Source organism: Bufo bufo, chromosome 8 (genome assembly GCF_905171765.1).
Source record: "Bufo bufo chromosome 8, aBufBuf1.1, whole genome shotgun sequence".
In the NCBI taxonomy this organism is placed as follows: Eukaryota; Metazoa; Chordata; class Amphibia; order Anura; family Bufonidae; genus Bufo; species Bufo bufo.
In genome coordinates, this window is record NC_053396.1 from 27,954,592 (window position 1) to 27,970,233 (window position 15,642).

Here is a 15,642-nt window from a genome sequence, read left to right on the forward strand (position 1 = left end):
TAATATTAATGCCTCCATTAGTGCCCCTGGTAATAGTAATGCCTCCATTAGTGCCACCCAAAATCCATAATGTCCCCATTAGCGCCCCCCAGAGTTAATAAGGTCCACATTAGCGGATCCCAGAATTAATAATTCCCCCCTTAGCTCCCCCCAGAATTAATAATACCCCCATTAGTACCCCCAGTAATAGCAATGTCCCCATTAGTGGCCCCAGAATTGATAATGCCCCCATTAGTGCCCCCAGTAATAGTAATGCCTCATTAGTGCCTCCCAAAATTAATAATGTCCCAATTAGTGCCCCCCAGAATTTACAATTCCCCCATTAGCGCCCCCAGAATTAATAATTCCCCCATTAGTGCCCCCAGAATTAATAATGCCCCCATTAGTACCCCCAGTAATAGCAATGCCTCCATTAGTGGCCCTAGAATTGATAATGGCCCCATTGGTGCCCCCCAGAATTAATAATGCCCCAATTACCACCACCCAGAATTAATAATGTCCCCATTAGCTCCCCCCAGAATTAATAATACCCCATTAGCGACCCCCATAATTAATAATGCCCCCATTAGCACCCCCCAGAATTAATAATGCCCCTATGAGCGACCCCAAGAATTAATAATGCCCCCATTAGCGCTCCCCAGAATTAATAATGCCCATATTAGTGACCCCCAGAATTAATAGTGCCCTATTAGAGCCCCCCAGTAATAACGTCCCCAGTAGTGTCCCCTAGTAATAACAATGCCCCCAGTAGTGGCCCCCAGATTTACTAATGCCCCCTTCTCTGTGCAAAAAAAAAAGAAAAAAAAGAACTCACCTCGTCAATTTGCTCGAGCCGGAAGCTAAGGACAGGACCTGCAAGACGTCATCGCACTGGAGCGCAGGTCCTGTCCTGAGCTTGGCCAGTGAGATAATGGCCGGGTGGCAATCCACTCACGACCTGCAGATTCCAGGAGAGGGGATGGAGAAATGTTTTCAGACATTGCCCCATCCCTTTTAACAGCCTACACTCCTTTTTGTACATGCCCCACCCCTTTCGTGCTTCACCCCACCCCTTTCTTACAGTGCCAGGCCCCCTCTATGCAGACTTGTGTCCAATGGTGCAACATGGTGCAACAGGAGGGGACCCTATTGACTTCTATGGGAGAGTTTTCTGGGCATGCTCTGTGACCTGTGCAGAGGTCAGGAGGGAGCAGATAAGCTGTGATATAACCTACTGTGAATGGTGGATCCTGTGTTATCTGTAGATAGGTGATATTTGTCATTGTATTCCTGCCAGTGATGATAATAAGATGACTGCTGAAAAGTGATCTGTATAGACCAAGAAGTGGAGTCAATAATTAAGTTTAGTGGCCAGTACAAAAACTGCAGAAGTTTAAGATTTTTCTGTTTTAAGATAGATAGATAGATAGATAGATAGATAGATAGATGATAGATAGATAGATAGATAGATAGAGATAGATAATATAGATAGATAGATAGATAGATAGATAGATAGATAGATGATAGATAGATAGATAGATAGATAGATAGATAGATAGATAATAGATAGATAGATAGATAGATAGATAGATAGATAGATAATAGATAGATAGATAGATAATAGATAGATAGATAGATAGATAATAGATAGATAGATAGATAGATAATAGATAGATAGATAGATAGATAGATAGATAGATAGATAGATGATAGATAGATAGAGATAGATAATATAGATAGATAGATAGATAGATAGATAGATAGATAGATAGATGATAGATAGATAGAGATAGATAATATAGATAGATAGATAGATAGATAGATAGATAGATAGATAGATGATAGATAGATAGATAGATAATAGATAGATAGATAGATAATAGATAGATAGATAGATAGATAATAGATAGATAGATAGATAGATAATAGATAGATAGATAGATAGATAGATAGATAGATAGATAGATAGATAGATAGACGGATAGATAGAGAGACGGATGGATAGACGGATAGATAGAGAGATAGAAAGATTTTAAAAAATATATATTTAATATAAAAAGCTTACTTTAAGCAATAGATCTTTTCTGATCAGACATTCCCTTTAATCCCCACTATACAGGTAGGAAGATAACATAGTTGAGGACAACTCCCACCATTTTGCATGTGTAATCCTGAGGTTAATCCTTCCCGTCACGTCTATACGGCAGGTGACAAGCCTTGTACAGGGTGACAGTGAGGCTCTACCTGCTGACAGGCCACATTATTATCATTAAAAGCCTGGTGGAAATTGTTCCGTACTAGAATGTGATTAGTGAATTGCTCTCCCCAGTCACCGCCATGGTGAGACAGCATCTATTACTTATCAGGAGGCTTCTCTGAGACTGAGCAGCCGCCCAGCCTCCGCTGCCGGCAGCCTCCATTGTGTGCTCCAGATGTTATACTCTCCAGATGACTGCGGAGAGCCTTCCTATCAATGGGAAGCGCTGCCACTTTAAATATTAGAGAACTGCACTGTCAGCAATTTCCATTATTAATGGATAGATCATCAATATCCAATCATTGGGGTTCTGACATCTTGTACCCCCCACCAATCAGCTCTTCCCTGCAGCCTCCTTCTCTGGAACTAGCACTGTGAATGGAACAGGAAGCACAGCGCCGTTCAAAGTGTAGTGGCCATACTGGGTACTGCAGCTCAGCTTCCATTCACTTTAATGGGAGCCGAGCTGCAGTAACTCAGCACGGCCACTACACTTGGAACGGTGCTGTGCTTCCTTTTCCATTTAAGAGCTAACTGGTCAGTAGGGGAGCAGGGGTTGGATATTGGATTACCTGTCCTTAAGATAGGCCATCAATATAAGGAGCCTGGGGCCCCCTTTAATACAGGATATCTTCTTTTAAAATGTGCATTTCGAAAAATATATTAAAGTGTCTCCAGAGCAGAACTTGACCTTAAAGGGGTGGTCTACTTTGAACAATTCATTTATGATGGAAAGGTTCCCTGATAATATACTGGTTATCAGTTTGTGGGGTAACCCCACATTAAAGGGGTATTTGACATGGACAGTCAATTATTAGCTTGACGATAAACTGATCACAAGATGTCCTCCCTGGTACGACCATCAATGATCAGCTGTAACCTGTGGGGAAACTTGGCAGTAAGTGATCAATTTCTCTGCAGCGCCACCACTGGGTAAAGTGAGAATTACACAATTCTTGTAGAAATCAATAGGTTTAGGCTGCTTTCACACAGTCAGTGTTTGGTCAGTCTTTGATCAGTGATTTCCATCAGTGATTGTGAGCCAAAACCAGGAGTGATATAAGGGAAAGATCTGCTCCTGGTCTGTATTTTTCACCCACACCTGGTTTTGGCTCACAGTAACTGATGAAAATTATTGATCAAACACTGACCAAACACTGACCAAACACTGACAGTGTAATTCTTGGCAGGACTGAGAGGATGAGGATTTGGCAGCTGGACTACATAACCAAGTGGCAGGGAATGGGCACACCTGGAGGAACGCCCCAGAGTAAAATATTGATATCTGATGGATAACTTTATAGCTGTCATCGGTTCTTAAAGGGGAAGTAATCCTTATGTCTCCAGCAGACAATAAATCAATACAAATCACAACCTATACCACTTATGATAATTGAAAGAAGAAGGAGGGAATGAAGGGGGGAGGGGGTCTTTACTCCAGACCCCCTGCTGAATAATTCACACCAGCAGATGTCCACTGGGCCCCGGCTCCGAGCTATTTCTGCCATTTATTCAATTATTTAACTTAGAAGGAGTAGCGACCGCCATCCTGAGAGATGTTAAAGATTTTAACCTCCCCTGCTATTTACAAGTCATCCATTTCCTGCCTGTAGAGGCGGAGGGGCGGAGAGCGCTACCCCCACATCACAGGAGCCGAGCGACCATGAGGGTCCTACTGTACTGCTAATAGTCTGGACGTCATGTCCATCTATCATCTATCTTATATCTATCTATCTATCAGTATCTATCTATCTATCTATCTATCTATCTATCTATCTATCTATCTATCTATCTATCATCTATCTATCTATCTATCTATCATCTATCTATCTATCTATCTATCTATCTATTATCTATCTATCTATCTATCTATCTATCTATCTATCTATCTATCTATTATCTATCTATCTATTATCTATCTATCTCCTATCTATCTATCTATTATCTATCTATCTCCTATCTATCTATCTATCTATCTATTATCTATCTATCTATTATCTATCTATCTATCTATCTATCTATCTATCTATTATCTATCTATTATCTATCTATCTATTATCTATCTATCTATCTATCTATCTATTATCTATCTATTATCTATCTATCTATCATCTATCTATCTATCTATCTATCTATCTATCTATTATCTATCTATCTATCTATCTATTATCTATCTATCTATCTATCTATCTATCATTATCTATCTATCTATCTAATCAGTCTATCTTATTTGTCTATTATCTATCTCATTTTCATGATGATATTTTTCATTTTCCATGTCATTATCTCTATTTAAACAAAAACCATAAAATCCTGCAGTTTTCCTAATAATTGGCTCCACTTCTTGGTCTGTACACATCACTTTACTGCAGTTATCTGCTTATCTGTCATTCTAATCCTGCCGGTAATGATATCACCTCTGTGTATAGATAAGACGGGATCCGCCCTTCACAATAGGTGATATCACAGCTTATCTGCTCCCTCCTGACCTCCGCACAGGTCACAGAGCATGCCCAGAAAACTCTCCCATCGAAGTCAGTGAGGTCCCCCCCCCCCCCCCTCCGACCATTGTGTCTACGCCGTAAAGTGCTTTTGAAATGCCCAGGCAAGATGGCCACCGTCATCCAGTTCAGGTCATAGAATAAATAAATCTGCCACCAGAAAATAAAAAGAGATTAGAAAAAAAAGGGAGATGTTTCCGGCAGATAGAATTTTTGGGGACATTACGGTAAATATACTAGAAATTCAGCAAAGAATTTTGGCCGCGTAATTAAAATGTCTTTCATAGGCGAAGATTCACTAATGGATTTGTCATAAAAAACCGATCAGGAACAGGCCTGTCGCCAGTCTTCCTCTCCGTCTTATTTCTATTGTCCTACTTTTTAAGAATTTTTCGTATTCGCCAAACCCAAAAAAAAAAAAAAAGAACAACAACTTGAAAGCCATTAGCGATAATCCGTCCAGGGCCTCATTAAATTTTCAGCAGTGGCTGTAGAGAACATATGGTGGAGAGGAGACAGCTGCCGGGATCCTGCATCAGATGTCTCTCCGATTTCAGAGGAATCTGTCCTGACCCCGAATCCCTGCTCCGTCCACGGCACGACCCTTCCACGCCATGGATTTGTTACCCCAAAAATCCCATTTTCCATTGGTCTTAGTGAAGATATTATTTGAAATATAGTTTAAAAAAAGACCTGTCGCCTCTCCTGACTAAGTAGTGGCATTCCCTACGTAATGATTCTAGAGCATCTATTCTTATGACATGATGTTACGCTTTTCCTCTATTATTACTATGGGAAATGCCAGCAGTCTGCAATAAAGGTCCAGGTGGGTGTTACTAGATGGGGGGGTGTCCCTGTGTCCAACCACCCCTCAACTGATAACACCCAGATGGACCTTTATTGCCGACTGCTGTCAATTCTAGGAGGAATAATAGAGGAACGATAGTGTCTCTGTACGGTCTGACGCTATCCAGTCAGTGCTGCCATTCTCGGTTGTCCAGCTGTATAATATTGATGGCCAATCCTTAGGACAGGTTATAAATATCTGATCAGTGGGAGTCCGACACCCGAGACCCCCCGCCCATCAGCTGGCGCAAATTTCTCGCAGCTTACCAGGCACAGCGCCTTCCATGGCATAGTGGCTGCGCTTGGTATTGCAGCTCAGGCCCATCACTTGAACGTGATCTCACCGGCTCAGGGCTCATGCACACGACCGTATGTATTTTGCGGTCCGCAAAACACGGATCCACAAAAAATACAGATGTCACCCGTGGGCATTCCGTATTTTGCAGAATGGAACAGCCGGCCCCTAATAGAACAGTCCTATCCGGACATACGGAAGCGGAATGCACACGGAGTAACTTCCGTTACGGTCGCGTGCATGAGCCCTAAGTAATATGCACAGTGCAGTGTAATGTAGGAACAAAACTCGGATCCGCAAAAAATACAGATGAGGTCTGTGTGACATCCATGCTGCGTCCTTTTTTTTTTTTTCGCGGATCCATTGTAACAATGCTTAAAACGGACAAGAATAGGACATGCTCTATCTTTTTTGCAGGGCTACGGAAAGGACATACGGATGCGGACAGCACGCGGTGTGCTGTCTGCATTTTTTGGGGACCCATATGTGTCTGCATCCTATTCGGAAAAAGAAAAAACGGAACAGACACAGAAACAAAATACGTTCCCTATTTGTTAGCTTTTCTCCAGACTAATAAGAGGGGGTCCTAAGTGGAGGACCCCCGTTTACGATGTCCATGTGTCCTTTCAAGGCATATGGGAAGAGGTTGTCTTGTGGATCGCAAATACTAGGCTTCCCGGACATGGACGCCTATAGATCTACGATTCCAGAACAGAAGTACGTCCCAAAAAACCTACATACATTAAGTTTTCTAAGAAAAAGAAAAGGACAAATCTCAGCATAAAATGCTGAAAATCCCCCATAACAATAGTAGGACAAACACAAATCCAGTCGCCGGCCGCGGAGTTATACGGTTCTTTTTGTTCCTTACCCCTCCTCCCACTCCCTCCACTCAAATCAGATGTTAAAGTGACAGCATAAAGCGCCACCACTTAGCAGAGCTGGCGCGCGGTGTATTGCTTGTGTCACTTGCTTTATTTGGGGGGGGGGGGGGGGGGATAGAGAGATCAATAGGGTTTGTCTGTGAGCCGTGTTATAAAGTAAGCTATCGAGAGCAAGGCCAGGGGGTGAGGAGTCCGGCAAATAGGCGAAGAAAACACAATAGAAGTAATAATAATAGTAAAGATAATAATAAGGAATAATAGCAATAATAATACTCAATAAACATAACTAAATGATAGAAACAATAATGATTATAATTGTGAATCATTATCATTATAAATAAATAATAAACCTATTTAAAAAAAACACAAAAGAAATAGTAATTGTGGTAATAAAATAATAATACTAAAAAGGAAATAATAAAAATCTACAAATTCGAGGCGACTTTCACACTGGCGTTTCTGGGTCCGCCTGCGAGATCCGTTCAGGGCTCTTACAAGCGGCCCAAAACGGATCAATGCATTCTGAATGGATAAGGATCCGCTCAGAATGCATCAGTTCGCCTCCGTTCAGACTCCATTCCGCTCTGGAGGCCGACACCAAAACGCAGCTTGCAGCGGTTTTCTGCCCGTCCTGGGATGCAGAGCGAGACGGATCCGTCCTGACTTAGGCCTAGTTCACACGAACGTTTTTTTTGCGAGTGTACCGGCTGTTTTTTTGTGTTCCGTATACGGAACCATTCATTTCGATGGTTCCGCAAAAAAACAAAAAAAACGGAATGTACTCCGTATGCATTCCGTTTCCGTATTTCCGTTTTTTCCGTTCCGTTGAAAGATAGAACATGTTCTATTATAGCCCGCAAATCACGTTCCGTGGCTCCATTCAAGTCAATGGTTCCGCAAAAAAAAAAAAACAGGACACCTACGGAAAGGCATCCGTATGTCTTCCGTATCCGTTCCGTTTTTGCTGAACCATCTATTGAAAATGTTATGCCCAGCCCAATTTTTTCTATGTAATTACTGTATAGTGTATGCCATATGGAAAAACGGAACGGAAAAACGGAAACACAATGGAAACAAAAAAAACGGAACAACTGATCCATGAAAAACGGACGGCAAAACACTGAAAAAGCCATACGGTCGTGTGCAGGAGGCCTAAGTCAATGGGGACGGATCCGTTTTCACTGACACAATATGGTGCAATTGAAAACGGATCCGCCCCCCATTGACTTTCAATGTAAGTCAGGACGGATCCGTTTGCATTATCATCTTCATCCGTTCTGAACGGATACAAGCGATTGCATTATAGGTGCGGATCCGTCTGTGCAGATACCAGACAGATCCGCACCTAACGCAAGTGTGAAAGTAGCCTAACTTAACCAACCCAACAGCTGGCATCTATAGTGTTAAACATGCAGATAGTCTTCTCCAAGATCTCCATCCATAGAGCCCGATGTCAGGCTGCTGTACACGAGCCGTGCTCCGGCTCCAGCTCTACACATAGGAATGAGCATTAGGAAGATCTTATGGAGACATGTGGTGCCCGGGCGAGCGCATGATCTCAGCTGGCATCCTGGGCTCTTAGTCGTTTACCCATCTTTCCTCATCTCCCGGGGAGACTCGCTCTGTCTGGCAGACGTCGATGTCTCAGGAGAAGCTGAGGGTTTTTTGTTCCATAATTAAAGAGGCCTGTTTTCTTTCATTCTTGCATGTAGCCGTGGATAGTGCGAGCGCCTCCTCCTCCTCCTCCTCCTCCACATTACATTGTAATACCTTTATATGTATATCTATGGAGACTTATTCCATCTACTGGGCGCAGCCTTCAAGGGGTATTAGTCCCATCTCAAATGTTGATGGCTGCCATCAATATCAGACAGCTGTAGGCCCCACTTCTGAGACCTGCTCCTATCTCCAGAATGGGGCTCCCGAAGTGAAGGCCGCCCTCCATTCACTGCTTATAGGAGTTCCAAAAACAGCAGGTCAAGTGCGCTCAGCTATTTTTTGGGGAGCGCGCCTCACTTTCATGGCCTCATTCATGGGATTGCTGGAAATAGCCAGAGAATGGAGGGTGTCCACGCATCCACGGCTGCTCTCCCTTCACTTTGGGGGTCCACATTGGAGATAGGATCGGGTCCACTCCTATCTGACATGGAGGCCATCAGTATCAGAGATGGGAATACTCCTATAAGCCCATCACATTCTCCATCCTCTATCACATTATGGAGGTATTCTACCTAGAAGGAATATACAGTCAGGGGTGCACCGCCAATGAGGCGAGGTGAGGCGATTGCCTGAGGCAGCAACAGGTAGGGGCAAGAGAGGGGGCAGAAGAAATTGGCATGGGGGAGGGGGGGTTGGAGCGCCGTTTCAGTTTTTGCCTCGGGCAGCAGAAAGGCTAGGTGCACCCCTGAACATAGTACATGACATAGGAAACCATATGGTGGAGACTCTATGTACCGCCATACAGGACTCACGTCTACAACATGGCCTTGAGCATGGGCTCTTAAAGGAGCTGCCTGAGAGCAGCGCAATATCGATGATCTATCCTTAGGCTAGACCACTAAAGGGGCTGTCCAACTGTTTAATACCCATGACTTGTCCTTAGGATCTGATCGGTGGGGGTCCAACTGTTTGAAGAAACCACCGCTCTCCGTGAGCCTTAGGCCTTTTTCTAGAATAGTCGACGTCACATTGATCGGTCACGTGGCCTCAGTGAATGGGGCTGAGCTGCAATACCAAGCACCGCCGCTATATGATGGATGGCGCTGTGCTTGGTAAGCTGTGAGGAGGCCGTGGCACTCACCACAGTCTGATTGATGGGGGGTGTCAAGAGTCAGACCCCCATTCTGAGGTTAGGTCCTCAGTATTAAACACTCGGATCAGTGACGGTCTCGGCCGTGGTGGCTCCACAGTGCGGTATACTTCACTGTATTGCAGCGTTGCATCATTCACATGGATAGTGTGTTCCCCTTTAAAGTCTTAATTGACGAAATCATCTGCAGTCGCATTCCTCTTTATGTTGTATGTCGTACGGTTTATATAGCACCCACATAGTCTGCCATGCAGTACACAGCGCCGAGTCATCCACATCAACCGCAGACAAATCTTTGCTTTGGAAATGTGAAGCTATTGCAATGAAACCTAACAAAGAGTTAAATCCGACACCTCTCCCTGTCTCCTCCCCCTCCTCAGCATCCCTCGTCTGCAATGTGCTGGGTGAAGGAGCAGGCGCTGATTTCTGTCACTCATCTCCTCTCTCTCCCCGACAGGTGGATCCCTTCTTCTTAAGTCATCCTGGGCTTGTAAAGACAAGGAGCCTCTGCTATGTCTCTACCATCATGTGTCCTGGGGACCTTCCTAGTCACCCTGCTCTGCAGCAACCCCCGGGCATTGGATTTACCCAAGGACTGTGAGTAAACTGCTTACAACCCCCAACATCCGCCTCCGCCTCTTCTGTGTGCTCTGACCCCTATGCATTGCTACGATGTATCTAAAGGTATCAGCTTGTTTGTATTATCTTCCAGCTGCACAATAGCCCAGGGACAGTACGGGGACAGTACAGTACAGTACAGTGACAGTACAGGGACAGTACAGGGACAGCACAGGACAGTACAGTACAGTGACAGTACAGGGACAGTACATGGACAGTACAGGGACAGCACAGGACAGTACAGTACAGGGACAGTACAGTGACAGTACAGGGACAGCACAGGACAGTACAGGGACAGTACAGGGACAGCACAGGGACAGTACGGGGACAGTACAGTACATGGACAGTACAGGGACAGTACAGGGACAGTACAGGACAGTACAGTACATGGACAGTACAGGGACAGCACAGGACAGTACAGTACAGTGACAGCACAGGGACAGCACGGGACAGTACAGGGACAGGCCATGGACAGCAGAGGACAGTACAGTGACAGCACAGGACAGTACAGTGACAGCACAGGAAAGTACAGGGACAGTACAGGGACAGTACAGGGACAGCACAGGACAGTACAGTGACAGCACAGGGACAGCACGGGACAGTACAGGGACAGTACAGGGACAGGCCATGGACAGCACAGGACAGTACAGTACAGTGACAGCACAGGGACAGCACAGGACAGTACAGTGACAGCACAGGACAGTACAGGGACAGTACATGGACAGCACAGGACAGTACAGTGACAGTACATGGACAGTACATGGACAGCACAGGACAGTACAGTACAGTGACAGCACAGGGACAGCACGGGACAGTACAGGGACAGGCCATGGACAGCACAGGACAGTACAGTACAGTGACAGCACAGGGACAGCACAGGACAGTACAGTGACAGCACAGGGACAGCACAGGACAGTACAGGGACAGTACAGTACAGTGACAGCACAGGGACAGTACAGTACAGTGACAGCACAGGACAGCACAGGGACAGTACATTGATGGTACATGGACAGCACAGAAACAGTACAGTGACAGCACAGGGACAGTACATTGACGGTACATGGACAGTACAGGGACAGTACAGTACAGTGACAGCACAGGACAGCACAGGGACAGTACATTGACGGTACATGGACAGCACAGGGACAGCAGTGATCGCAATTCTTGCAGTGCCCAGTAGTCTTTGCTTCAGCACCAGGGCCAGCTCACTGGAAGGGGGCAGGGCTACTGTGTAGGAAACCATCAAAACCACCAGCACCTTGGTCAGCACCTGACAATAGACAGGCAGCAGGTGCAGCACTTGTCATTAGCTCCTCACAGTCCATAGGGAGAACCTAATCAGCTCAGAATAGCAGCTAAGTGTGTGCTGGGTGTCTGTATATACACATGTAGCAGAGTTGGATGTGATATTTTAAGGAACACAGAATTTTCCTTTTTAACTCTTTAATCTCTCATGAGCACTAACTGAATGCCTAACTCTATCTATCTATCTATCTATCTATCTATCTATCTCATATCTATCTATCTATCTATCTATCTCCTATCTATCTATCTATCTATCTATCTATTTATCTATCTATTTATCTATCTATTTATCTCCTATCTATCTATCTATCTATCTATCTATCTATCTATCTATCTATCTATCCTTCTATCTATCCTTCTATCTATCTATCCTTCTATCTATCTATCTATCTATCTATCTATCTATCTCCTATCTATCTATCTATCTATCTATCTATCTATTATCTATCTATCTATCTATCTATCTATCTCCTATCTATCTATTGTATCTATCTATCTATTTATCTATCTATTTATCTATCTATTTATCTCCTATCTATCTATCTATCTATCTATCTATTTATCTATCTATCTATCTATCTATCCTTCTATCTATCCTTCTATCTATCTATCCTTCTATCTATCCTTCTATCTATCTATCTATCCTTCTATCTATCTATCTATCTATCTATCTATCTATCTATCCTTCTTTCTATCTATCTATCTATCTATCTATCTATCTATCCTTCTATCTATCTATCTATCTATCTATCTATCTATCTATCTCCTATTCTTTCTATCTATCCATTTATCTATCTATCTATCTATTTATCTATCTATCTGTCTATCTGTCTATCTTTGGCTGTCTGTCTATCTCCTTAGGCCTTGTTCACAAGTCAATTATTTCCATCAGTTATTGTGAGCCAAAACCAGGTGCTGGTTAAAAACACAGAACCGATGCGGATCTTTCCTTTATTCCTGATCTCTGTGTAGCCTCCACTCCTGGTTTTGGCTCACAAAAACTTATGGATATAACTGATCAAGTAACTGACGTGTGAACAAGGCCTTACTTACTTATCTTTCTCAAATCTATCCATCTATCCAGGGCCAGATGGGACTACAATTCAGCCCTGGCATGTTGAATCAGACAGGCCCACTTACTGTGTGGTGTGCTGCTCCCCCCAATACTCTGTCATCTGTGCTTCCCAACGCCCCCCACATAATATGCAAAAAAGTCCTTACTAGTACCATACAGATAGTCCTAATACCATACAGATAGTCCTTACTAGTACCATACAGATAGTCCTTACTAGTACCATACAGATAGTCCTTACTAGTACCATACAGATAGTCCTTACTAGTACCATACAGATAGTCCTTACTAATACCATACAGATAGTCCTTACTAGTACCATACAGATAGTCCTTACTAGTACCATACAGATAGTCCTTACTAGTACCATACAGATAGTCCTTACTAGTTTTGCTCCCAAAAGTCCCACCAATTATAATTCTCTCCCAGAGTGCCCTCATTACTGATAGCGCCTTCTACAGTGATAATGCTTCCTGAGTGGCCCCATTAGTAGTAGTACTCTTAATATTGTGTCCAATAATAGTATCACCAGTAGGGATAATGCCATATAGTTCCCCCAGCAGTAATAAGGCTTCCTAAAGTTCCCCCAATAGTAATAATAAGTAGAGTTGAGCGAACACGAACTGCAAAATTCAGGTTCGTACCGAACTTTGCGAGTTCAGGTGCCCGGACCCGAACCCAGACTTTTTCACTGAAGTTTGGGTGATTTTATTATTTTTTCGTTATAACTGAAAATAATAACATTCTTAAAACAGAATGCTAAATAAAATGTCTACTAAGGGGATAAAAAAAATAAAAAACAACTCACTTCATCCACTTGATCGCGCAGCTGGGATCCTCTTTTCTTCAGGACCTGCAAAAGGACCTGTGGTGACGTCACCATGCTCACCACGTGGTGAGCGCGGTGACATCACCGCAGGTCTTTCTATCTTCATTCAGCAGGACCTGCAGTGACGTCATCGCGCTCCCCATTAAGAGTTTTGTTTTTTTAACCCCTCAGTAGACATTTTATTTAGCATTCTGTTTTAAGAATGCTATTATTTTCCGTTATAACCATGTTATAACAGAAAATAATAAAGTGAAGTTCGGGCCCCCTTAAATGGGGTCCGGGTTCAGGGGGAAGTTCGGGTCCCAAACTTTGACCTGATGTTCGGCTGAACCCGGCAACGCCGAACTTCCACGGGTTCGCTCAATCCTAGTAATAAGACCCCTTAAAGTGCCCCCAGTAATAATAAAGCTCTCTAAAATGCTCCCAATAATAATAAAGCCCCTCCATAAGACCCCTTATAAAGCCCTTAGTAGTAATAAGGCCCCTTTAGAATGCCCCCACTAGTTATAATGCCATATTGTATTTTCCCAGTCCCCAGTAGTAATAATTCCCCCATATAGTGCACCTGTAGTTATAATGTGCCCCTGTAGTACCCCCAGTAGTTACACTGCCCACCCTCTATCTCACCTGAGTCCTGCTCCATGCTTCATTCTGCATAGCAGGCCACAGGCCTTTTCTGGCTGTCACAATGATGTCCCCACGGTGTGACCACATGCACTGCCTCATAGGCTTCAGGTTTAGTGGCCTAGGAGAGTGCAGGGTGATACAGTAGTATCTACGACGCCCAAGAAGGCGGCCCACTCCAGCTCCGGCCCAACTGGCATTTGCCAAAATTGTCATATCGGTAGTCCAGCCCTGTAAATCTATCTATCTATCTATCTATCTATCTATCTATCTATCTCATATCTATCTATCTATCTATCTATCTATCTATCTATCTCATATCTATCTATCTATCTATCTATCTATCTATCTATCTCATATCTATCTATCTATCTATCTATCTATCTATCTATCTATCTATCAATCTATCTATCTATTTATCTATCTATCTATTTATCTATCTATCTATCTATCCTTCTTTCTATCTATCTATCTATCTATCTATCTATCTATCTATCTATCTATCTATCATCTATTTATCATCTATCTATCTATCTATCTATCTGTCTGTCTATCTATCTATCTATCTATCTATCTATCTATCTATCTCTAATATCTATCTATCTATCTCTAATATCTATCTATCTATCTGTCTATTATCTATCTATCTATCTATCTATCCTTCTATCTATCTATCTATCTATCTATCTATCTATCTATCACCTATCTATCTATCTATCTATATTCTATCTATCTATCTATCTATCTATCTATCTATCTATCTTCTATCTATCTCATATCTATCTATCTATCTATCTATCTATCCTTCTATCTATCTATCTATCTATCTCATATCTATCTATCTATCTATCTATCTATCTATCTATCTATCTATCTATTATCTATCTATCTTCTATCTATCTCATATCTATCTATCTATCTATCTAGCTATCTATCTGTCTATTATCTATCTATCTTCTATCTATCTCATATCTATCTATCTATCTATCTATCTATCTATCTATCTATCTATCATCTATCTATCAATCTATCTATCTATTTATCTATCTATCTATTTATCTATCTATCTATCCTTCTTTCTATCTATCTATCTATCTATCTATCTATCTATCTATCTATCATCTATTTATCATCTATCTATCCTTCTATCTATCTATCTATTATCTATCTATCTATTTATCTATCTATCTATCTGTCTATTATCTATCTATCTATCTATCTATCTATCTATCTATCTATCTATCTATCTATCATCTATTTATCATCTATCTATCTATCTATCTGTCTATTATCTATCTATCTATCTATCTATCCTTCTATCTATCTATCTATCTATCTATCTATCTATCTGTCTATTATCTATCTATCTATCTATCTATCTATCTCATATCTATCTATCTATCTATCTATCTATCTATCTATCTATCCTTCTATCTATCTATCTATCTATCTATCTATCTGTCTATTATCTATCTATCTTCTATCTATCTATCTCATATCTATCTATCTATCTATCTATCTATCTATCTATCTATCTATCTATCTATCTATCTCATATCTATCTATCTATTATCTATCTATTATCTATCTATCTATCTCATATCTATCTATCTATCTATCTAT

At 42.2% G+C, this 15,642-nt stretch overlaps 1 protein-coding gene across 1 annotated transcript in view; it reads left to right on the forward strand.

Moving 5' to 3' along the window:
• Positions 1-15,642, forward strand: part of L1CAM (L1 cell adhesion molecule) — a 182,362-nt gene that overhangs the window by 92,895 nt on the left and 73,825 nt on the right. Inside the window, exon 2 of the mRNA XM_040406138.1 lies at positions 10,029-10,168. Within this exon, the coding sequence (XP_040262072.1) occupies positions 10,084-10,168 (85 nt within the window). The 5' untranslated portion in view covers positions 10,029-10,083. The remainder of the gene's footprint in view (positions 1-10,028; positions 10,169-15,642) is intronic.